This window comes from Rhynchophorus ferrugineus, unplaced genomic scaffold (assembly GCF_030347505.1).
Source record: "Rhynchophorus ferrugineus isolate W39M unplaced genomic scaffold, kcgeb_rfMv2 rfM3, whole genome shotgun sequence".
Taxonomy (NCBI): Eukaryota; Metazoa; Arthropoda; class Insecta; order Coleoptera; family Curculionidae; genus Rhynchophorus; species Rhynchophorus ferrugineus.
The window spans coordinates 14810671-14837781 of NW_027472582.1; the positions used below are offsets into that span (position 1 = coordinate 14810671).

At 33.5% G+C, this 27111-nt stretch overlaps 1 protein-coding gene across 2 annotated transcripts in view; it reads right to left on the reverse strand.

The window, feature by feature from the left end:
* LOC143194328 (uncharacterized) overlaps window positions 1-27111 on the reverse strand; it is an 88319-nt gene that overhangs the window by 44003 nt on the left and 17205 nt on the right. Inside the window, exons 4-7 of one of the 2 annotated variants that reach the window (XM_076401022.1) lie at window positions 26660-26890; window positions 26440-26596; window positions 26219-26383; window positions 23457-23524 (exon numbers count right to left, since the gene is read on the reverse strand). In XM_076401022.1, coding sequence (XP_076257137.1) covers window positions 23457-23524; window positions 26219-26383; window positions 26440-26596; window positions 26660-26890 — 621 coding nt within the window. The remainder of the gene's footprint in view (window positions 1-23456; window positions 23525-26218; window positions 26384-26439; window positions 26597-26659; window positions 26891-27111) is intronic. The other variant, XM_076401023.1, reaches the window with a different exon arrangement.

Consider the following 27111-nt stretch of genomic DNA (forward strand, 5'->3'; position numbering starts at 1 on the left):
TTTTAGTTCTGTCTGGACCGTTTGACGACGGTCAGCGAAGGTTTGTTGGCATTCGCTTGCAATTCGTAGAGTGTCGGTAACATCAAAAGAAATGAATGGAATCGAGGAATGCGGTGTGAATGGTAGGTATATAACCGGTCAATTGAAAAGTCCCCGGCCTACCAAGATAAAACACTTTTTTTTTTGGCAAAATTAGTTTTTTTATTCAACATAATTCCATACCATAATAAACGGCCCAATAACACTATATAATAGTCACTGTTGATGGTCCTTCCTTTTTCAAGGTAGTCAATGAAAATTATTCCATGCGCATCCTAAAATATAGACGCCATAAGCTTGACTGTTGCGTTTTCCCACGCTTTGGAGCGGGTTCATCGTGTGCAGTCCACTCGTGTGCAGGATGACTGTCGATTGGACTTCGGAGTGAAATGGTGGAGCCATGTTTCATCCATTGCCACATATCGACGCAAAAACTTCAACTCGTCGTTGTTTTTGGTCAAAATTGAGCTCGCGCGGCACCCACTTTTCACAGAGCTTTCTCATACCCAAATATTCGTGAATGATATGATGTACACGTTCAGTTGATATCTTTAGAGTTTCGTTCATTTTGCTATTTCGTTCAGTTTCAATTTACGTTCAAAATCGTTTTGTGGATTTTTTAAATGTTTTCGTCGGTAACAACCTGTTTTGGGCGTCCACTGCGTTCACCGTCTTCGGTGCTCATTTTACTACGTCTAAACTTCGCATACCAATCCTTGATGGTTGATTTTCCTGGGGCAGGGTCCGGAAACTCGGCATCAAGCCAAGTTTTTACTTCAACTGAATTTTTTCCATTCAAAAAGCAATATTTTATCAATACGCGAAATTTCTTTTAATCCATTTTTTTTCACAATAACAAAAGTTGCTTCACTCAAAATGCTATAATTCACAAACTAATGATCTGACAGCTATCTAATTTATACACGCATCTTTTGAGCGTTAGAGCTAACCAAAAAACCTTTTGGATTTAATTCTAGTAGCGCCATCTATGTGTCAGGCCGGAGACTTCAATTGACCTGATACACTATAATCACCGTCGCCGTTGAAAAATACGGATTCACGCCCAACGAACGTTAGCTTCTAACAACAAATGCAATATGTACGTTTCATCGAAGACATGTTCGGTATCCAACGCGTACAGAACGCAGCAATAGAGGAAATCCGGCCTAACCCAGCCTAGTTACTGGCTCAACTAAGTGAGTTGTTCATTATAAAATCTATATGCTCATGCATATAGACCCAACACGAATTCTAACTTACGATATCAGCAGGAGAGTAGCCCTGTAGCCCTGACCACTACGCTACCAAGCCAGCGATATTAATTTTGCATAAATGAACTTATTTAAGGGATTTTTTTTATTTATTTTAACTAGATTTCTTAGAATTATAATTCTAATTAATAATAAGGTGATGTACAACCCATATAAAGTCTTATCATCTCCTGTGGTTATATGCTGTAGTAGATAAATAAGAAATACACTAAATTCAAGGCTGTTTGGTTACACTAGAAGAATCTGAGATAATGGGAAACGCTTGATTTATTAATGTTAACAAAACTATATAACGGCGGTTGCGTTTTATATTTCAATAATGCGTTAAAATAGTCCTGGGGTTTGGACAGGTTTAGACAGGAAAAGATAACATATCAAATGGTTCGTTTGAGAACATATTCACGATAGTATTCCAGATTCAGTTGTCGTTACTATAAATCAGATTCAGGCATTTTTGAATATCACAAAAGCAGGACAATCTTGAGTGAATTCAAACAAGTGACTTTTGAACTCTCAAAATATCATATCGTCGTCTATTGTTTTGAACGGCGGCTGTTTTGTAATGTTAATGTTAATAAATAATCAATTGCATCTGAAAAACTTATTGTTGTTTTGTTTCCAAGTGATTGAGGAACAATTACGTTTTGATAGCAAATGTCAAAAAATAAAAGTTAACTCTCTAAAGGGAACATTATGGCATATAATGGATTTCTCACGGTTTCTATTCAACAAAACATTCTTATAATCGTATTAAAATACTTCGATAAATTTATGATGACGTACTGAATAATACACATACATAAAATACAATAAGCGATTGAAAAAACAATTTATGTTTCATTGGTAATCAAATATACAATCAGAGCTACTAATTTCGCAACCTACTTACTATAAAATAAATCTCTATGATGGCATCACTATATAAAGGTTAATATGCCTCGATATATTGGACCATTTCGATTTTTCTTGCAAATAATTTTGATCGCTATATTCTCTATATTAAGTAATTTTTTAATATATTGGACAGTGGAAAAATGCATTTCGTTGTTATGGTATTTTTTTATAAATAAGACAAGAAAGCGTAAATCATACATCAAGATATACAAAAACAGATGAACCTAAATATTTAAAAAGTCGAATCAATGAAAAACAGAAGACGCATTTTAACTAGCAGAAGTATGAAGACATTTCTCTGAATACATACTAAAATTGTTTTAAAATGATCTTTAGATGCAGATGAACCATAGTAATAGTATAATTAAGGCTTCGAATACAAGTTGGTAAAGACATTACCTAGCCAGATGAGGCAATGCCAATGACAAGGCAATGGTTATGACGAATATTTAGATTTGAAATCCTCTATGCAAGAGTACCAAAAGATAGTGCCCTTGGACCCACATTATATTTACTTTATCTCAGTGCCATTATTAATAATATATAATAACAACATTGAGACAACTGTAAGTAAATTACAACTTTTTGTTAATAACACTACTGAGTGTACTAAAGAAAGACGATTAAAATTAAGTGTTGCAAAGTCTACGTTTGTGGATATCACAATGATTATCAATGTCATAGATGAAGCCAGATAATTTTGAAGCATTTCCGGTGAGCAACTATGGCGTAGCACAAGCAAATTCAATATTAACACAATACAAATTCATCAAAACTAAATACTTCAGTAGCATTGTTAACCCCCCATGACATATTAGAAAAGATAATATCTACAAAGATCTAAGATTACCGACGGTTAACAAAGAAATTAAAAGGTTTTGAAAAAAACTAAAAGTACTACAACTACTCGACAACAGTAGGCCTATCCGGAGGTTATAGCTATATGACGTTGACGTCAAATGCAGTTGCAAAACAAAAAAAAACTCGAAGAAGATTTTTTGTTCTCATTTTACCCTAGTTAGGAAGAGACAGAACGCTTGCCGTTGCATCGAAACATGTAACCGAATCAGTCGATAAAATTCGATTTAGGTCAACCCTGTTGCCAAATCTCTACAAAATTCTTCAAAACATTAGATGTTGCAACCCGGCAAATGTCGACTAAATTTCTAAGTTAATGCGGCAACATTGCAATGTGCTAACGTATAAATTTTAATAACGTGTATTGACTGTTTTATTGTATATATTATATGGAGAGTGCACTAATCATCCATCTAATGCTAATATTAAGAAAAAAATACTAGATAGTAAATAACTAGTTGTAATATGTATGGTGTTTCATTTTAAACAAAAAAAATATCTTAATGCAAAAGCAACTGCACTACTGATCTCGCACACTATATTTTAAAAAATAATAACATGAAGCTATGTTCCGCAACAAAAAGTACATCACAAGCATGAAACTTCCCCACAAAATAAGAATATATTAGAATGTCCTTTATGGTTTATAATTATGTGATATCGAAAAGATAGTCAAGCAATTCATTCGAAACACAATAGACCGGAAGAAAGTATATGATAATTTATGAAATTTTACCGACTAACTGTACAGAAACGTTCCATATTGTACCTCGCTTCATTCTTATTAATATATTCTTAAACCATTAAAGAAACCGTAATAAAAATAGAAATATTTCCAAATAAAAAGGAAGATTCATATTAAGCCACCAATCGTACATATATTTGTACACATTCGGCTCAGAAAAAGAATGTCAATGACTTGCATAACTTAACATTAAATGTTAACGTTTTCTTTAAAGCGCTCTCGATGACTGTTATGCAATGATAAAAATCGCGTCAAGGTTAACATAAACGAAATATTTCGGTGATTGTCACAGAACTGGAAAGGTTTAAATAATATAGAAAGTCGGCTTTGGTGGTGCTGCTAATCAATTTCACGTCGCTTACGTTGAAAACTATTTGGCTTTACTCTTGTTTTATATAGTATTTTATTATTTTAGCTTAGTAACATTAACTTCATTAATAAATACGAAATCATATTTTACTGAAGGTAATTTCTTTTTGATACCTTTTGTTTTTAACAATGGAGAAGCTCCAACAATAATTACATTATTTGTCAATAAAAAATTTAAAAGCTATGGAATTTGAAATCTGAATGGTTAATATGTCAGGTTACCTGTTTCTTCAATAATAACAATAGTAATATACTAACAATAAACTCATAATAAATACTAATAATAAACATCGGTTCGGCGCAGACTTCAAAGTTATCAGTTGGTACTAGTAAAAATAATATTGTAAATAGATCAAAAGGCTTAGATGGGTATTAAGCTAAATTGTGTGTATATAGTAGAATATAAAATAAGTGTAATAGATATGTTAAATAAGGTTTTTGTTTATTCTTAGATAGTTATTACAACAATTATTAAGTACATATTTTATATTAAAATGTTTTTTTTTGTGTGTTAAAAAACTTAGTTTGATTATTTTTTAATTTTTAGTGGGCTCCTTTTTGACATGGGTTTAGTTTTTTTTGTCAAAACTATATTATTTTTCTCCTTTTAGTTCTAGATATTTAATGAATAAATTACGCAGTTATTTTATTTAATATTACAGTGGGTAAGCCAAGTAAAGGTAAAGCCCGTATGAAGAAAAATAGAAATAAAGAAACAGTGGTTGAAAATAAGGAGCGCTTCAGGCCCTAGGGTCTAGCCTAACTGATTTGACAAATGATTTATCTAAACAACAACAAAAAGTTATTGTCGACACCGGGAATAGAACCTGCAACACCCGATTGGGCGCTAAACGCTTTAACCACTACCCCACAGAAGCAGTTGTCAACAATATTCCTACGAGGTCTCATATGCTATAGTTAGTGTTTAAAAAGTTAACTGAATGGCTTTTGCACTGAACGACTTCCAATTTTCCCTCACATCAGCTTCACAATAACATTATACACAAATATCTGATTATTTTAGATAAAAAATATGTGCAAACTGTGTACGTGCCTTTGAGCATTTCCCTCGATTTCCCCCCTTTACCCCAACAGATCCTGATTTGGTTCCAATGGGACGACCTCGGAAGTGGACTTTTGCGAATGAAAAAAGAATTTTGAAAACCAATCCACAATTGACGGAGAAATTCGGGGAACATACCTTTAAAAAATATATACAGCCAATTATAGAACCTCCACCTTTTTCGAAGTCTGTTAAAAAGAGTGTCGCATAGGTTACTAAAAGAATCTTAAGTATATAGGGAATAAATAGCACAAAAATAAAGCATTGTAGACGACCACGATGGTTGCCTTATATTGTGATAATAAAATTGGAAACTCATCTATTAATAAAATTTGATATAACATAACTATTTATGTTTATAGCGGCTGGATCGGATTTAACAGAATTTTAAGATGATTCACACAAACAGCGCATCAACATCAGAAAACGTCGCAAAAGTACAGAATTATTATTCTGCAAGATTTTCAATTGACCCCAAAAGATTTTTTGAAGCCGGTTTTCATAAGGTATAGTAAATCATATTTTAAATTAAATTTTCGTTTTTAAATTATCGATTCATTACGATGGCCGAAATTTGGATTTAGTGCGCTGACATTTTGGCTCAAAGGCAAGTTTATAAAATAAAAAGGTATTAGCATATTGTATACTAATAGCGTGTATTAGCAAGGAATTTTGTTCACGGATTACCCCCTAAACCTTAAACTTACTATTTTACCCTTTTGAATTAGTTGGAGTCGTCTAAGTTCGTCGAAATATCGTCCACGCTGCTAAAATACTTAACATCCAGCTTATACCCCAGATTTAACTCTGGCTCTAATTTCACACTTCAATGCTTATTTTTTACAATATTAAGAGGAAGTTATTTTTGCAATAATTAATGTTTTATTTCTCTACACTTATTGAACACTCTAACATGTATATCAAATATATACATACTAGTGTTAATCCCAAATATTCTGCATATTCGTCTTGTATCATACATGGATCATCATGTGGTAACCCCTTGAACAAATGAATAATTTCTTGTTGACAATTCAACGAAACTGAAAAAGGAAGCCAGTCAGGCTTCTACATGAAGTTGACTACAAATGTGCCCGATGCGATTTAATATACAGTAATGATGTGTTGTAAATTCTTTAAAATTAATTTGTAGGCCTGATATAATAATCACAATATGTTTCATCATTTTTGCATTTCTTCACCCATAAAGCCAAATGTTAAAAAACATCATCTTTCTTGTCTGGCAAACAATTAAGTTCTTGCTGTAGCCACTTACCCCCCTTTTGGACATTCCCCAACTCCAAACCCAAAACACACCAAAAACAGTGGATTACTCAACTGCTAAGCTGTTTCAAAGTTATTTGAGTTTTCGTCCAATAAGTATTGTAATTCATTACCTTCAATTTTATTCGTCATTCATGGCCATTCACTGTTATTGACATCATCCAAAGTCACCACTTTAAGTCGCTGAAACCAAAATCGACAATTTGGAAATTGCAGTGCAGCTTCTTCAGATAGATAAATAATGCAAAAAATAGATATATCCTCTTAACAAATGCGTTTTGCATGTACGTCAACCTAACCTAATTATTAGTAGATTACTTTAATCTCTTACTCTTACATGTTAGTGCTTCAAGCTACCAAAAATCAGTTTCTCTAGCAAACCCTTTGTAGCGACCTTGAGGCATGTCGAATTATACATCGTGGAATAACGGTCCACAAAGAACTCAGAAAAATAATGCCAGATGTTGAACACGGGCGGGGTGCCAGCTGAACACGATAACGAATAGCTGGCAACCCAGAGATGTTTATCTGGGATGTTATTGAAGGGTATTTCGATCATTCAGTAACGGACCATCGTTTGGTGCCACCTTCGACTGTCCAAGCCTCGTCTCCAGGTAACACCGCTGCCATCTGTTTTACCTATTTTGTATTTTCTAATTTTTTTATATTGTCAATTAATAACGGTCACATAATGTAAACACCACTGTTTCATTTCGTTTTACCTCCATTCACCGAGCCACATCATTTACCCTAAACCTTTAAATTTAAAAAAGACTGGCATTTGGAATATATCTAAACGTGCTAATGATTCACCGTGACTCAGGCGGTATATATAAAAAATTACTATTATAAATATGAACAGACCAGTCTTCCGTCTTCCCGCGAACTGTGAAAAAAGCCCATCAACATCTCCCGCTTTCGATAAATTAAAATCTTTACATTTTTATAAATCTTCCTGTTGCCCATCAATCCGAAAATAAATACGATCAATCGCCGTTGATCGACAGACGAAAATCGCTTCGAAATCCGATAGGCGCTTGTTTTTTAATATTGTACGTGGCGTATAACACACTCATCCTTTTAATTAGAATGTTGTAAGTTTTGACTGATTCGGCCGCGTAACGTTACACAACGGCGGTTATAGACGAAGGTTCGAGCATAATTACTTTCTCCAAATTGTTTTTGTTCGCCTCTTTCTAAATGGGACAAGGATAAATAGACATAATCGACATAATAGTAGCTAAATTGGATCAAAAAAGAACCTCAGCCGGTGTAGCTGACATAATTGTCAAATTAAACCATTCCGTTCGTTCAACTTATAAACTCATAAACTATCTTAACTAATAAACCGAGATTGCTCCAAAAGTTTTATTAACATTATTATTCTGATTATATCGTATAATTGATTTAATATGAAAAAAAATTATTTAAGAACTGATGGAGTCATATCTTTTTATAGTCTCGCAGGAATAGATATTCCTAATACTTAAACCTATTTCGACTGGAGGACTCTACAGTGTTCATATCTCAACAACAAAAGAAACAGTACTTAGAACATTTGCCGACGACACAATTATCATGGCAAGTGATATATCTCTGTCTAAGGCTGTAAAAAAGTAAGAGTCAGTTAATAAGATTTAATGAACTAGGGACTGGAAAATACAGCTTAATAGGTCCAAATATGTCGATGAAAAATGACAAAAACCTAATGATATCACTTGACGGATGCCCGATTCCTCAAGCAGAATCAACTAAATACCTCGGAATCTATCTCGATGATAGGTTAAATTGGAAACATCTTGTTAGACAAGAAGCAGAGCAGATCAAACTCAAAATCAAGCAACTATACTGGTAAACTGGAAGATATTCTCAACTTGCCTTTTTTTATTACTCTTCGTGAGTCCACAATCTGCCCTATTGGCAATAAGTATTTCTTCTGTTTATATTATATATACATGGCATGTAGAAAATCACTTCATTAAGCAATCTTCTGTATAAAATATTATCTTAATTAATTAGTCTTATTCTAATGCTTATTCTAAACTCTACATATGTCTAGTAATCAGATCAGGTGGTGTTAAACGTTTTAGTCTACGCACTTCACTATCACGTCGCATATTTAGCTGGTTAGCGAGTACATTGGGATGCACTGACACTCTTTCGAAGTACTTCACACACACAAACACGTTGGATTACACTCGTTATAGGTTCTAGAGGAATATCGCGTTGTATCACTTTATTTGAAATATAGTACGGAGCATCAACAATGGCACGCAACACCTTATTTTGGAACCGTTGAATGATGGATATATTAGATTTGCTAGCGGTACTCCATAGTTGAATTCCATATGTCCAAATGGGCTTGAGTATAGACTCATACAGCAATACCTTGTTATCTAATGATAACTTGGATTTGCGCCCAATGAGCCAATACATTTGATATAATTTTAGTCCTAGTTGTTTCCGTTTAGAGAGTATGTGCTTCTTCCAGGTTAGGCGTCGATCTAAATGCATACCAAGATATTTAACATGCTCTGCTTGGGGGAGTTGACGATGATTGATATTTACTGGTGGACATGTTCTTCTACGCAGGGTAAACGTTATATGCGTGGATTTTGATTCATTGGCTTTAATGCCCCATGTCTTCAACCATAATTGTATTTGCTCCAGGTGGGTTTGTAGGTTTATTGATGCTGTGACTGGATCTTCATGGGATGCTAAGATTGCTGTATCGTCTGCATATGTTGCCACAGTAGTTATTTTTGTGGCTGGCAGATCAGCCGTATACAGAAGATACAGTACTGGACCCAGTACACTACCTTGCGGAACTCCTGAATATATGGGATTTAATTCGGTATGTTCATCGCCTTGATTTACAATAAAATGTCTGTCAGTGAGATACGATTTTAGTAGCTGATAGTCCGGATGAGGGAGAAGTTTCTTTAGTTTAACCTGCAAGCCCGTATGCCATACTTTGTCAAATGCCTGAGATATGTCTAGGAAAGCAGCCGAACAATATCTTTTGGCATTTAGGTCAGCGTTTATTTGGTTTACAAGTCTATGCACTTGTTCTATAGTCCCATGCTTATTGCGAAAGCCAAACTGATGTTCTGGAATAATTTTTCTTTTTTCTATTATATAGTTTAGTTTTTTTATGTATAATTTCTCGAAAACTTTCGAGATTATTGGTAACTTGCCCTAAAATAAAAGAGATTGGTTTACCCGTCAATCATAAAGCGAAATTGACCCTATAGGATACAAAAATAGGGTTACACTGAAACATCAAGCCAACTAATAATCCAACGCTGCCAAAACAAAGTTCTACGGTTAATTATCATTGCTTATCGTTACGTTAAATTATTAAGTTAAGTTACGAAGAGCTTCAAGATGGCATCAATCAAAGGTATTTACGAAGTGAGCCAAGATTTCGCGTTAAAACATAAAATAAGGTTGCGAAATCACAAGCTGAAAACAGTATATCTACTAGACAACACGCTGGAAATCAAAGGACTGAGGCGAACCGAAGCCCACGAACTTGTATAGTGTATAAGTGTTATTCTTAACTTTAGATTAAGTAATTTAGTTTTATTTTAGTTTGGGAAATACATACTGACGCATTAATCCTGTCCTCGCCTTGTATATTAATGCAAATACAACAGAACGTAACAGGAAAATGTAAAATGGCCAAAAGAAAGGAACTGTCCTCACAAAAAATTTTCCATTAATTAGCAATGCTTATTCCTTGTAGCCAAGAAACAACTACACGATGACCTCGAAAATCCAAACCCAAATCAAATCCACCACGAAATTCTCCAAGATCTCACCTTAAAATATGACAGGGGGTTACCACAGAAATGTGGAAGCAATACTAACTACTGGACAACAAGCAAAAAATCAGAAGATTGAAGTCAAGTAAAACCACGCGAACTTGTATAAAATAGATAACGGGTGGGGCAAAAGTCCCGCTACCATTTTGAATGCGTGCCATCTTGGTTATGTGACTTTAGCTCAGTTTCCATTTAACCATTGTGTTGTATACAGGCGCAAATTTTATTATGGATGATCTTGTGACGTATATTTAATATAATAAATAAAATTTATACGTCTAATAATAAAATAAAATTTGGACGTCTACACAACACAATGGTTAAAGCGAAACTGAACAAGATGGCGCGGAATAAAAATTGAAGCGAAAATTTTACCCCACCTTATATTACTATTGGCTTTAGCTTAAGTTAGTCTAATTAAATTTAGAAAATGCATTTATTTCAAAAGATTTTCGAAAAGTATCAAGGATCTCAGGAAAATCAAAATTTTTTGTGCAGAAGGTATCCAATTTACCATCTCCGCCCGAGATTGCATTCCTTAGCCAAAGCTTTGCAATAAAACTTTGCTTTTTATTACATATAATCTTGCTCAAGGGCAAATAATGGTATATCTCAGCTCTAATTTAAAAATATTGTGATGAAAATGCGAAATAGAGCCAAAAATCCAAGATTGCATTCCTTAGCCAAAGCTTTGCAATTAAGCTTTGCTTTTTATTACATATAATCTTGCTCAAGGGCAAATAATGGTATATCTCAGCTCTAATTTGAAAATATTGTGATAAAAATGCGAAATAGAGCCAAAAATCACCACTCTTTTTCCTTGTTTAATTCAAAGAATAGTGATTAGATGTAATTGCACCCTGGCCTATCGATACTAAACTTATTTATTTTTCATGCACAAATATAGGCCCTCGACAAGGTGTGGCACACTGGATTGCATATTAAACTGAAAAAGCTTTTGCCCCATACGCACATTCAACTGCTGAAATCGTACCTCACAGTCAGATACTTTATTGTCAAATAGAGTGACGAATACACTGACCTACACCCAATATATTCGGGTCGTCCGCAGGACAGTGTTCTCGGCCCATTGTTATATCTACATTGTTATGTCTAAGACCTACCGACCTCAAGAAACACTACTGTTGCAACATATGCTGATTATACAGCGGTTTTATCATTATACGAGGATCTAATATCAGCCATAAGAAACTTCCAACTTCATCCTAACAAAGTCGAATTGTGATTAAAAACGTGGCGTATTAAAGCAAATGAGACAAAATCTACCCATATGACATTCACCCTTTGAAGAAGAACATGTCCCTCAGTAAAATTGAATAATCATGAACTTCCGTAAGCGGACAATGTAAAATATCTGGGAATACATTTCGATCGATGTTTGACTTGGAAAAAACATATAGTTACAAAACGGAAACAGCTTAGGCTTAAACTAAACCAAATGTATTGGCTGATAGGAATCTAAATTATCATTAGATAACAAGGTTTTGCTGTATAAGTCAATACTTAGGCACATTTGGATCTATGGTATTAACTGTGGGGTAGAACCTGCAAATCTAACATAGATATCCACCAGAGGTTCCAGAATAAAATGTTGTTAGTGATCGTCGATGCCCCATCTTACGTGCCCAACAAACTGATTCAACGCGATAGAACCCATAACGAGTGTGATTCGGAATGTTAGTGCGAAGTATTCTGAAAGACTATTAGTACATCTCAATGTACTCGCCAAACAGTTAAATGTGCACGATGACAGTGAATTATGTAGGTTCAAACGCAAATTACCATACGAACTGATTAATAAACACATAGAGTGAGATTTAATAATCTCTAGAATAAGCTAGAATAGTTTTTAGAATAAGTTAGGATAGACTTCAAAATAAGTTAGAATATCATCTAGAATAAGATTTAGATTATAAGTTGTACAGTAGATCACTTACTGAAGTGAACTACTACATGTCACAATAGTTATATTATATAACTGAAATCATATAAAAATACTTATTGCCCACGGACAGATTTCTGACGTTCTAGGAGATTAATTTTAAAAAAATGTACAAATATAAACTTTGTATACATCAACCAATATTTCAGTATAAAATGTCGTCTTTCTCGACAAAATATCAGACAACCAGACCTCGCATCACCAAATACTTCTGCTCGCCGCCATCGAATTAAAAATTCATTCAGCGATATTAGAACTTTAAAAAGGTAACAGATATTGTAGAAAAGAAGAACACAACGAATCTCCAATATAACGCTACACGATGGTCAGTGAAGAAAAACTAACGAGAACTTTTGAATATCATACGATTTTAAAGTATTATAAGGGTTGCAACCCCGTAAATGAGAAATTCGTGATTTGCTAATGCCACTGTGCTTTGTGAAATTTATTCAGGACAGTGTTATAATACCCAAATATGTTTCTCTCTAAAGATAATGAGAAGAAAAATACCGATTTTTTTTGTAAAACTGGAAAGTTTTTAGATTTAATCTCATCTGAAGAAAAATATGACACACCTAAATTCACTCGACTATACTAAACTAGCGAAGCTTCAAAGTCAAGAAATGCAAATGTGATATACACCACGTAGACGATTTCTTAGTACTTATGAAAGGTTATATTCCTATAAATGAAGAAATATTGATTAACATTACACCTAAAACGTCCAATATATTAATATCGTATAAACTTAATAAGTACATGTCAAATAATAATCAATAAAATATTATTTTGAATTACTAATAAATTGATAAGGATTAGTAAAAATAATTCTTATCAATGAATTTATATGTTTTTATTGAAGGATTACTTCGAGTGATAATGTTTTTAGTTTAATACATCCAATAAAAAAACCCTTATTAAAGTTCTATATTATCTATTTAAATAAAAGAAAATAAAATAGATTTTTGTAGTAACCAAGTGATAAATGAATTAGTCAGTAATTAAATGGTTTGTGATTAATTTATCGGTTATATTAATAGCTACATGACTACTGATGAATTTACAAATTAATCGATAAAGGTAATCGAAGCATTAAATTTAACGTTGTGCTTAATTAATTTTTAATAATTAGTTTTATTCCCAATCATCTCAAATTCAATAAACAATTGTTATATTATAAGCTCAGCTTTCCAATTCTGCCTATATTTCTGCCTATTCAGATACATATTATGCATATGAGTACTGATCCTAATATATGATTGTTTTAATTCCTTTTCCAGATTACTTTTTGAATAGTGTCGACATTTGTCGTTTTTCCTATATGGAATTAAGACAAGTGTTTTGGCATGGGAGAAATGTAATGATTAATTAAAAAAAAGTAATAATATATTAAAAAGTAATTTTATGATACATAAACAAAAAAAGAAAAAAAATTAAGCAAATTAGAATGAACTACTTCCATTCCTAGGTATAATACTAATAAGCAAAAAATAAATATAACAATTGAGACATAAATTTCTGTTAAGTGTCCTAAGTGGATATGCGTTTGTGATTTTCGAGGCGTTTAATTGGCCCGTTTATGATGTAAGAACTGAACCCATTAAGACATTTGATTGGTTCATTTGAATTTTTCCAGTTTATTCTCGAACTGATTCTTATCAACTCTTATTCAAAATAACTAATAGTGATAAAAATATCACCCCTATCTTAAACTCAAAATGTTTCAATGTGTAAAATATTGTGTATAATTTAGTACCCAAATAGTTCGCTTTAAAAGGTTCTATATGCACCTACTTAGCAATAATAGTTTAAAAAGTGTTTTGAATCTATTAAAGCGTGTAGAATAACAGTGAACAAGTGAAACAATCGATAATTATACAGAAATGTACTGAAACTACCATAAAAATCACTTCTATCCAAAATCGTTATATTCGAGACATCATTGTGATATATAGTTTTATCATAATTTATTCAATGAAACTCCCAAATAGAACATAAAGATATATCATTATCAATATACTTGAAACGAAAGCCAATTAATGAATTGCCAATGAATGTTATATATTGCATATGTTTACGACGAACTAACAAAACTTAGAACTGGCGTAAAATTTCTATCCAGAAACCTCCAAGTTTCCGAGACATTACATTAATAATTTATAACGAAAAATAATTGGGTCATCATTTGTCATTACAAGGGCTTTTATTGAGTAAAACTACATGATGGCGTTACTCAATATGTTATAACATTTTTATCATTAAACTTGTTTTTATTCAATAAAACCCCCAAACAGAATACACAGAGATATATCTTTATCAATATACTTAAAACGAAAGATAATGAATTAGATATCAATGAATGTTATTACTGTTACACAATTTCTTAACTAACTAACAAAACCTTTACGACTGACGTAAAATCTCTACCCCCAAGGTCTCAAAATTTTGGAGAAATTGCAGCAATACATTTATGAAAAAAATAATTTGTCATTACAGCCACTTTTGTTCAATAAAGCTACGATATGAACTACTCTCACTACAATAAAACTTCCAAACAGAATACATTGAGGTAATTCTTTATCAATATACTTAAACATGAATGAATTATTAATGAATATTTTTACTATTGCATAATGTTTTGACTAACTAACAAAACATTTACTTGCGCAAATTCTCGACCCAAAACCTCTAAGTTTCCAAGAAATCGCATCAATACATTTATGAAGAAATATAATTGGGTCATAATTTTGCAATACAGCAGCTTTTGTTCAATAAATCTACGAAATGATGGCACTAATCTATATGTTATGCCATATTAATTGTCAACGTTCATTGTCAATTCCCCCAAGCAAAGGATGTTAAATATCTTGGTATGCATTTAGATAGAAACCTGGAAGAACCACAGACTCTCTAAACGAAAACGACTTGAAATTAAATTATATCAAATGTATTGGATCATCGGGCGCAAATCCAAGTTATCATTAGATAACAAGGTATTGCCGTATAAGTCTATAGTCAAGCCTATTTGGGCATATGGAATCCAACTATGGGGTACTGCTAGCAAATATAATATATCCATCATTCAACGGTTCCAAAAGAAAGTCTTGCGTGCCATTGTTGATGCTCCGTACTATGTTTTAAATGAACTGATTATTCCTCTAGAACCTATAACAGTTGTAAGTGTTTGTGTGAAGTACTTTGAAAGAGTGTCAGTGCATCCTAATGTACTCGCTAATCAGCTAAATATGCAACGTGATATTGAAGTGCATAGACTAAAACGTGTAACACCATCTGATCTGATAATTGGACATATATAGACTTTAGAATAAAACTAATTAATTAAGATAGTATTTTATACAGGAGATCACTTAATGAAGTGATTTTCTACATGCCGTGTATACATAAATATAGAATAAACATAAGAAATATTTGTTGGGCAGATTGTGGAAAGAGTAATAAAAAAAATGTCGTTAAACTTGTTTTTATATAAATTTTTAGGGTAAATGATGTGGCTCGGTGAATGGAGGTAAAACGAAACGAAACAGTGGTGTTTACATTATGTGACCGTTATTTATTGACTATATAAAAAAAATTTGAAAAATACAATTAGATAAAACGGATGGCAGCGGTGTTACCTGGAGACGAGGCTTGGGCAGTTGATGGTGGCACGTCTAAACCAAACGATGGTTGAGCACTGAATGAATCGAAATACCCTTCAATAACATCCCAGATAAACGTCTCGGGGTTACCGCCAGCTATTCGTTATCGGGTTCTAGTTGGCGCTGCTGGCACCCCGCCCGTGTTCAACATCTGGGATTATATTTCTAGGTATTTTGTAGACCGTTATTCCACTATGTAATATTCGACATGCCTCAAGGTCGCTACAACTTGTTTCAATAAAGCTCACAAACAACACATAAAGATACATACAAAGATAATGAATCAATTATCAATAAATGTTTTTGACTAGCTAACAAAACTTTTTCAACTGGCGTAAAATCTCTACCCCAAAACCTCCAAGTTTCCAAGAAATCGTACCAGTAAGTTAATGAAGAAATACAATTAGGTCATAATGTGTCATTATACCTGTTTCCGTTCAATAAAACTACGAAATGATGAAACCACTCAATATTTCGGCTGAAGGCCAACGGACGAATGATAAATGTGATCGCTATGACATAAATTTCCGCCAACGACCATTAATCAATGAACGTTCGCTAATAAAGGACCTCGATAAATAACCACTTGTTCCCGCAGATCCAAACAAATCAAACGGACGAAACTACCTAGCGGTGATACCCAACATCCCGTCGACGTCGCGGACGACGGGGAGGAGGACGGGGTTCCGGATCGGACCAATACATCGTTCCTCCCGAATGAATAACGAGAATCGATTAATTAATTCGTATGGCCGCGTGTTTTGATTTCCGAAATTGCCCTAAAATAATCACCGTCGTCCAAATATTTGCTCGCGATAAATCTGGCCAGATCTCGAGGATCCTATTAAGATTATGAAGTATTTATTTTCGTTGCGTTCGACTTTTTAAATTTCGACTGCGTTCGCCGTGGCTATTTCGGTTCAAAACCAATAAACACATCACTAAGGCGCGATTTTTAAATAAATATAAATCTCCCGACTGTATAGTTTTTCTTTTGACGGGTTAGTTCCATATATTTTTTTATTTATAGTGGCTCTCGGTGAGCGTCCGACCATCTTTCAGATATGACCAGTCCATAAACGATATCGAAAATATTAATCGATCGCTGATTGATAATTTTGATGACCCTCTTATGACCAGTTCGTACGTAGTGAACTAGTGGCGGATTAGTAGTTCGATTGTGAACTAGGTCATCGTTGTATAAATTCCTTTTATAATTACAATTACAACCGGCGATTTAGTAGAGATTACCCAAGAAACAGTTTTTTGGCTATATCTCAAAACCAATAAAAGGATAGAGTCTATTTCTAGAGAATCTTAACCGGCGTTCGGTAAACTTCGGGAGTTTCCGCCTGATTTTTGGAGGCCATTTTGGACTTGACCCTGATAGTGGTAACAGCTCTGCATTGTAAGGTTAAAAATGTAGTTTATAGTTTATTTGTTCTTGTACTGCTCATATTTTGATCATAAATGGTAGACAGTAAAGGATAAATCAACGATTTGTGAATATTTTCAAAAATGTTATTATAACACTTTTAACCTGAACTGAATACATTAAATTATTATTTTAATTTTGCAAATAGGACTGCAACTTTTGCAAACAAGAACCATTGAAGTTTCGCCCGTCTGAGGATTTTCAAGGCTATTTTATAAAAATTATAACCACTTCTAAATTCGAACGTAATCGATCATTAGCGAATTCATAAGAATATTAAAGGGCGAGTGGTGAGGTAAAAAATACAGGATGAGTTTTATTATATAAACCACAACCTTAGTATTTGCATACCTAGGAAAAATATTTTATGTTAATCATAAAAACGAAGATATGAAATGTTAAAGAATATAGCCGTGAATATATCGTGCATATTCTACAGACTGGCTTAATTAGCGTTGGGAACTATCGACTGAAAACAGTCAAAACAGTCGATAGTCGCAAAACAATCGAAACAGTCGATAGTCAAAAAACTTTTGCACATGCAAGATGTACGAACCCTTTCCTGTATAAGCTGTGAGAGAGGAAAGGACGGAGATAATTGCTTGGAATAGTTAATTTTATATGTTCCTATATTTTCCAACAGTAGTATAAGCGAGACGGAGATGCTTCACGTACTAATTTTAAAATAGAAAAGTAAAAAAGTAATTACTGATTATTATTAACTTGCAATTACTACTAAAGCTTTTTTAAATAAAGTAAATGCTTTATTTATTATAGAATAAAAATATGAAAAAAAAAATCGAGAGAGTAATCGAAATATTACCTATTATTACCACAAAAACAGTCTAAAGTATTTTACTATTTATCATTCACAATTTTAATCATTTTACCCTATTACATTAACAATCTTGAAAAATATCGTTCCAAAATGATGCTCTATTAATAGACAATATAATTGTTATTTACCAGTAAACTAACAAAAAAATCATAAAACTAAAAAATATATATTACATATAAATCTATTGTCAAGGTCGCGGCTAAAACGACAGAGCCAACACGTTAAAGATCAGTCGAATGAAATTAGTAGAACCAAAAATAATAACTAAAAGTACACGACTGAAACAGTCTATAGTAAATAATAACAAAATCAGTCGAACCAAAAATAGCGACTGAAAAAGTCAATAGTAAAAAGTAGTCAATTTCTAATCAGTCGATTTCAGTCGATAGTTCCCAACACTAGGATTAATGCATATTGATTTGAATTGCATTTGGTGCTTGAATAAATTGAGAGAGGAGTTTCCACGCTGTTTTTGCATATCGAACAGATTCGATGAGAATTCGATGAAGGTATTTTTAGTGCTGTGCAAGATATATTTTGTGTATTGATAAATAAATTATATGTTATTTTCTTCTCTTTTTCTTTATAACAGTTGGATACTCTCGGTCTAGGTGTGCTCACTTAAATAGAAATATTAAGGAGCAAGAAGATAGTTATGTTTAGGTTTGTTTTATTGAAATGAAAGCCTGCTATATAGATGCGTATATAAATGTTGTATTAGTGTCAAAATCAGTTGTTAAATATATTGATAAGCCGTTAAATATCTCAGACATAATATACAAATTTAAAATAATAGGCTTACTGCTTATTTAGTTAAGTTTGAACTTGAGTGAGATTGAGTGAGGTTTTAGGTTAATTTGTGAATTCGATAATATAAATTATACACTTCAAGTAAAAGAATAATTTACAAAAACAAAAACTTCGGTTTATTATCACAATGTTTATATATTGATAACTAATTACGTATTGTTTAATTTTCTCGTTTTTCTTTTCAAAATAATTTTAAAATGATATTACATTTTTTATAGTACAGGACAGTTTTTATATTATATTACAAATGTAAGTATAATTTTCAACAACTGACAACGTTGTAAATTAAAATCCTTGTGCGCATACCAGGATTCTCCATAACTTGACTATTATTTGTACGGTGAACCAGTGGCAGAATTACATATTTGCCACCTGTGAGCTATTCAAATTTCAGCCCCCACTGACCTCTGGATTTTTTTTGTCAATGAAATTGCAGTTTTATTATGTGTGCTCTATCATCCTAATTACATTACTTTTATCCATTAGTAGTTTCACTGTATACTAGATGGTCATTGTGTCAGTCCAATAATCTAAGAATATTTTTGCAACCCGAGATTTAGTAAATATCACTCAAGAATTAGTTTTTGGATATATCTCAAAGCTGAGAAAGTGAAATAAGCTTAGCAAAAACTTTGCCTGAGCAACTGAGCAGCGTGAAATTTTGCACGGTTAAAGCTTATATCGAGGAAGAATTTTTAGATCTAAAATATTTGTTTATTATGCCCTACAACTAAAATAAAACGAAATGAGCCCCAAACTGGCAACGAGGATTAGCCATCTAATGGATGAAGTCGCATGACGGCTTATTCACAGAGCTAAGGCGTTTAGCTTTTCTAAATTTCAAGGTAGATCACTTCAAGTTAGTTTATCACCCGCTTCAAGCCATAAAAACTCCACTCGTCCGAACAATATGTGAAGTGCTACAACCAAGTTTTGATAAATTATGTCCATATTCTGTTTTACAGGAACGAAGATTGACTTTTTTCCACGAAATTTTCAATTACGAAGCTGTATAAATTTTTTCTAGGTATCAACGAATTGTTAAATAGATAATAAGACAGTAGCGGGCGATGGATGATAAGTAAGTCACTATTTCTTATGTTGCTTTAACTGGTAAATTTAAATAACCCTGTGGCGACCGCCAAGACCCTTTAGGTCACCAGGAATTCACCAACAACAAGTACAAAGGTTGTCAACGCCGGTGGATTGATACCATGATTGATACCAGTTCCAGGTTACCATCACGACGACGTCGCGCTCTCACTCTCCAAACTTGCCGAAAAGGCGATATTAAACACCTTAAACGATTCCACAGGCGCTCATCACATAATTCCAAACGAACAATTTGGTTTCCGTGCTAAACATTCATGGCTTCATCAAGCTGCCCACGTCGCAGCAACTATCCACCAGGCAATGATAAAAGGTCGAAAAACAAGAGCCATATTTTTAGATGTCTCCAAAGCTTTCCACGGCCTAATATTTAAAGCTAAAAAATTAGGTATACCGAATGACCTAATATCGCTGATTGATTCATACTTGGATGGTAGGTCCTTTCAAGTGAGGATCGGTGACGAACCAAGCGATAGCATGGTACAAATTCTGGCGGTTTCAGATTAACCCGAGCAAAACTCTATTCCACCGCAAGAAGGAGTTTCGCGCCTATCGCCTCCAAATCAACAAAGTCCCTATCCCTTGGCTCCAGAAAGTCTCATACCTCGGTCTCCAGTTCGACCGCAGATTCCAATGGTCAGCTGAAATACATCACGCTATTTACAAAGACAATGGCGTGTACAGCTTACTATTTCCACTCCTCTGTAGAAAATGTAAACTCCCAATCCCCCAGAAAGCGACTCTGTACAAAATGCTAGTCCGTCCAATCTGCCTCAATGGAGCACAGGTGTGGTACAGGTACTGAACTTGAACTGCTCCAAATGTTCCAATCAAAAAAAGTCCGTGCATTACTCAGAATCCCATGGTTTATGATGAACGTTAACACACACCTCAAATCAGGCATCCCGTTTGTGAAAAGTTTCATAAACATGCACAGTGTGAGGTTCGCCATAGGAACCTTAGCACACGATAACACATTAATGCGGGTCTCTGACACCCTCAAAACAAACATATCCCGAACCTGAAGCGACATCAGCCGAAGACCATTTAGTTCTAGCTGATCAACCTAGTAAACGAAAAAAAAACGCCTCGCTCTCTTTTCTTTTCTCCATCCCCTTGTAATAGTACCACTTCCACAGTACTTCCGTACTTCCTCTACCTAACCTAATACCCTGTCAATCCTCCCGTCGACCACATGTATAATTTAATATTAAAATAAACAGTATTTCTTCAACCAGTGTTTTCTCGTGCAAATTTCTTCCAAAAATACTAGTGAGTGTTCTGACAAATAATCGCAGCGGCAGCCACACATTTCGACTGACTGACTGACCCGACGAACATCCCCACAACCCTATATCGTCCCAATAAATAAATAGGAATAAAATCAACAAACATTTCAAAATATTGTCATCAAATTATTGTAGAACAATTTATATTACATCAGATATTTCTAAAAATATTGTTCGTGATATTTTTTAAGAAATCTATGAATAAAGGAGAAATAACAAAAGTGTTATTATATTAAACAGGCCCATAGAATAGATAATAGACTGTACTTCGAGCGCAAATAATTAACTAAAATTAGATTTTAAACTGTATAAAATTAGCTGACTTAAATAACGTCCTACTGCTCCCATCATTATATCAATTACAGCTATAAAAAATGCAATAATGTGCCACCACCAACTTAACAAATTGCAATTTAAATTGCAAATTCGTCACTGACCTTTCGATTATCTTGTTTAAAACCAGCATATATTAGGTATAACGATACAAATTACTTTTGAACGATGAGAAAAATATTCCGACATATTCTATCATGTAATCTTAACAATAATTGTAAGATAACATCCAAATATTAAATTAAATACATTATATTTTGCATATTAATTATAAACAAAAAATCTATACTAAACGTATGTTTAAAATGTTTTGTAAAGTGAAAGTTGAAGTGAAATCTCAATAGTAATAGTATCAAACTACTTAGCTATTAATTAATTAATATCAAAAAGTATAAAATCTATAAATCTTATTTTCCTCAATACGTTATAAATATAACATTTCTTTCAAATATTTATCATCGCATTATGTCATTATGTCACTCCTTACTTTCTAATTGATCGTTACCTTACTACGTTACTACGTTTTTATAACAATACTGTTATTCATTTTTAATTAGTCTTGGGCTATTACGTTTTGTTTAATAGGTATTAAAAGAAACTCTTTGTCGAAAATAAATAATTTATGTCAAGAATAAATGAAGCATTATGAATTAATTTTAAAAAACTGACACTGAAAACAGGGCAGGACAAAATGCATATTATGGTTTAATTAAAATACCAATTACAAAATGCTACATCCCATCTATTTAAAATACGAAATGTATAATACAATAACGTGTTAGGTTATCTAAATAGAACAGAACTATAAGTAAAAGAAGAATTTTCCGTCATGAACACTACTATATTTATAAATGAATTATCAAACAGCCTCTAGTTGGGTAATGAATAAAACCTGCTAAAAAAATCTCTCTACAGATTTTCTCTCGAAGTTTTTTTCTTTTATAGTTTAGGAAGCTGATTAACTCATTTTTGAAGTCTGTGATTAATGACTGTCCCTGTTGGCAAGGACAATAAGACCATCATCTTCTTTAATAGCACTGCTACCCCCGTTACTCTCAGGCATTTTTTTTGTGTTTTTTTTTTGTAATTTTCCTAAGCTCTCGTTTAGTTGTGATGCAATAACACTAAAATGTCCCAAATTACAATCCTGCAACAGATCTAAACGTTTTCTTACAGACATTAAATTAGACACAAGTTCGGCATAGTAAGAAGTGTTGCTTTAAGCGTAATCTAAAGCTTTTTTAAGTGTTGTCCAAAACGGTCTTTGAGCACATTCAACATCAACAGACACAGCAAACATTTCTTAAAATATCTAGTGCAGTATTTACTCTCTATATAACATAGTCGTTCCTAGTCGAAATAAGAGTAAGTTTTTTAAAACCTTTTATCAACTAGATAAAACAGAGAAAACACTAAGTATACTGAAATATTCCTTGTCACTTTCACCTATCATAAATATATATGGAAAATAACATAATATATATATTTATATATATATATGTATATATATATATATATATATATATATATGCCGCAGTTTCTATTGCAACACTCAAGACGAAAAAAAATTAACTATAATTACAAATTGATAATTAACCGAGGGGAAATGTTTTTATCGATGTCGCGTTTTTCTCGCACGTGAGCGAAAGATAAAAATTAATGGACTTACCCGTCATCTGGATCGCAGTCTCTAAAACCCTTGGCGAATGGATTGCTCGCTATTTTTAGTTGCGTTATCTGGAACGAGAAAAAAGCACTAATATTAACGAGGCCCAATAAAGAAGTTAGAAGTATTAAACTTGTTGAAAGCAACAAGATAACTTTGATGTGGTGGAACGCCGCTATTTTTACGCGGGCATATAAAAATAGTTTCCGAATTTACGTGTATCGAATAGTGAGGTCGATATTTAACAATTATTTGCGTTGAAGACGCGTAATTTGATATAATAAAAGCAAACGGAATTCATATATCAGTCTTTTCGATAGTTTTTATCGTTGATGATAAAAAAACTGTTTTATTTGTTGAAATACATTTATGAATCAATATGATCTCACTGAATTTATTCAACTCTCTTAAATCGTTTCAAACTAAACCAGTTGCCGGATTATCTAAATTCTCAACATGCAAAAATCTAATTCACTTTTTTTTGTCCTGGCCTAAAACTAGGCGGTGGAATGCATGACGCATATCTGATCGCGGAAACTTGCCCTGTAGTGACAAGTTGAACCAGGTTATGTAGGACTACCTCTGGGCTTACCAATATACTAAACCGAAACCGTCTCACAGTTGACCCCTGTAGATCGCTACTGCTATTGCATTTAATTTGTGGATATGATACCCGCCGATCGGGCAGCCGTTATTGGACACGAGGACCCGGCGATTCTATTGATTCGCGAACTTGAGTTAACACATGACTGAGTGACGGATGAGGTCGTTTCAGCTTGGAAAAGGAGGAGGTTAGCGGTGCTAAGTTCCCAGCATACCGATCAGCTCGCAAACAAGCGCGTTTTCAGAAGAACTTGAGCTAAGTTGTTTGTGGAATGATCGAGATATGAAGTGCTTGATTTCTGAAGTGTCAGTTTCCCTATGAATTTGATTATTTCTTCCAAACCTTAGAGCGTTTAAGATTCTCTCGAGGAGCTTATTTTGGAAAACTTGAAGCCGTTTCATCTGGTTGGGTGTAATCAACTTGAAGTTGACATTAGATCCGTACGGGAGTACGGACCGAATTAACATCTTGTAAAATAAGCATTTGATGGAGATGGGAAGTCTTCTAGAAGGGCAGATCCGAGAAGATAGAAGGTTTGCTATCCCCGAATTTTTCTGGATTTGGGAACTCGACCAACCGAACTCTCGGCCTAAATGGAGACCTAGGTACGTATCGATCTTAAATTGCGAGACGCGCAGTGCGTAACCCTTCTTATTGAAAATTGGGTTTCCATCCACCATTCTTTTATTGAGCGAAATTTTACAGGAAAACAACATATACAAAGAGATGCCGTCAGGCTATATAACACCAACATCCGTTTTAAAAATGACCCATCCTGAATTCATTAATCTGTAGGGTCTTGATTCCATCTGAACCAAATTTGTTAGAGAATCAACTTAATCAAGTCAGACATATCCTTCTTCAAAATAGATGCAGATTGATAAATTGCGTAAATAAAATCATGTCATCCAATAAGCAATATTATGTAAGCAATTACTATAAAAAGAAAAAGCAGATACTCTCGAGTCTTCAATGAACAACACACCACACTGAAAGGGCATTAAAAAAAGTTCAAAGTTATATTCAAGCCACCACATAAGGTTTCCTGTGAGTTTGCGAATGTTTGTTTTCTCGACACGGTACCGCTATGTTGTAGAAATGTTGTAGAACCGCTATGTACTACGCAATACAATCTTAAGTATCTCGGAATTAACCTTGATGCAAAATTTCGCTGGAAGGAATATGTAAAAAAGAGAAGGAAAGAACTGGAGTAAAATGAATTGGTTAATTGGAAGAAAATCGCAATTATTATATCATTAATGTATCATAGAAATAATTCAGAAGAGAGGAAACCCCCAGGCCGAAACAAGAAGACTAAGCAGAGATCGGAAATTATGGAAGGAATTTATATATGAAGAAAGAGAGAATAAATAATATACATATACACTAAATCATTGATTTTTAGCAATGGTTCTGTTGAACTGTGTATGAGGATGTTTTGTTGTTACAATATGATTACGAAATGATTTTCTTACTCAGGTTATCCCTATTCAGAATAAATTTTTGCTTCCAAAAAACTAATGTCACTATCTTTTCTTATGATTTCAGGTGTCTAACTCTCTTCAATATCTTCTTTTCGCACAATGATAAGACGACACATAAAATAAGTAAATAATTTTATCATAATCATGTACAAATATATTTTTATTCTATTGTAAATGAATCTGCCACCCATAGTGCACGCAGCCTCTCGAAATAGAGATGTCGACCCCGAAAAAAAATTATCTATATATCGATATTAGATTTAGGCTTCGATATTCAAAAAATATCGATATATGGGAATTGCTGGAAACTATTGATACTTTTTTACAATATCGATATTGCTTCACTTCACCCATAGACTTTTACACAAAATTCTTTGAATGACGGAAGGGGAGAAGATTTCCCAAAAAAAAGTTCGATCCTAAACCCAAGATTTTAATATCGATATTTTCTTTAGAAAACATTGGCAACGAGGAGGGGGGATCTGAGTTTTAAAGTTCAATGCTCTATTTATTTTAAAACCATTAATGTTTTTAAAAAAATATCTATATGTGATCGATATTTGGAAATTTTTTTCGACATCCCTGTTTAAAAACATTGCATACTCAAATAATGAATGATAAAACTTTAACCATCTATTAAACATACTCTGTGAACGTAAGGCTTCATACAAACTTACCCTATGATTCTGGTAAGCAGTGACCGCTGTAAAAGAAGTTTCCGGAAATACGAAGGTCTTAAAGTTGTCATTACAGTTATCTTCTGTCACAGTCTGCGAATTCTTCGGTGGTAAATAGACGATATGAAACCGCGGTTGATACCGATGCATCGAATTCAGGATAATCTGAAACCGTAAACCGTAATTAACATAACCGTTTTTTTCCAACTTTCTAAACTTACATGTCCGTTATCATCTAGTTGATTATTAGTGAGTTTTAGTTTATCGAACGAAACGGTTTGTTTCATCCATTGCGCTCCGGTTGCCGGACTATCTGGATGAACATGTATTCTGGGTGGCGATACCGGATCAGCTTTACCAGCTACAACCCAACTGGAACTGATAACGGTGAAATCATTATTAATTTGCTCCTTGTCCGTCGTAAAAAAGTTATTTTAATACCTGTGGAAGGCATATCGGTATCGTTTGTCGTCAACGGGCACGAAGTCCATCATCAACATGTATTCGGCGTGCAGATCTAAACCGCAAAGCTTCACCTGGAACGTCGGAAACATCCTCCTACCAGCTTTGGTTACTATCATTTCGGTTCCAAGGGAATGGAACTCATCCCATAAGTGCTTCATCTCCAATAAGGCACCGGCATTGGATAATGTTGGTGATATAGAACTAATACTGCAATTAGATAATAGTTACCATGAAGCTCTCGTCTGTGATCAAAATATAGTAAGTTTTTTAGCGCTGTGAAAAATACATACTTTGCTTTAATCAAAAGACAAATTACAAAATACTACCTCACATCACATATCTTTAAAATACGAAATATAAAATATTTTTAAATCGTGTATTTATAATGTAATATACAGTATTTTAACTATTTTTATTTAAATAGAATA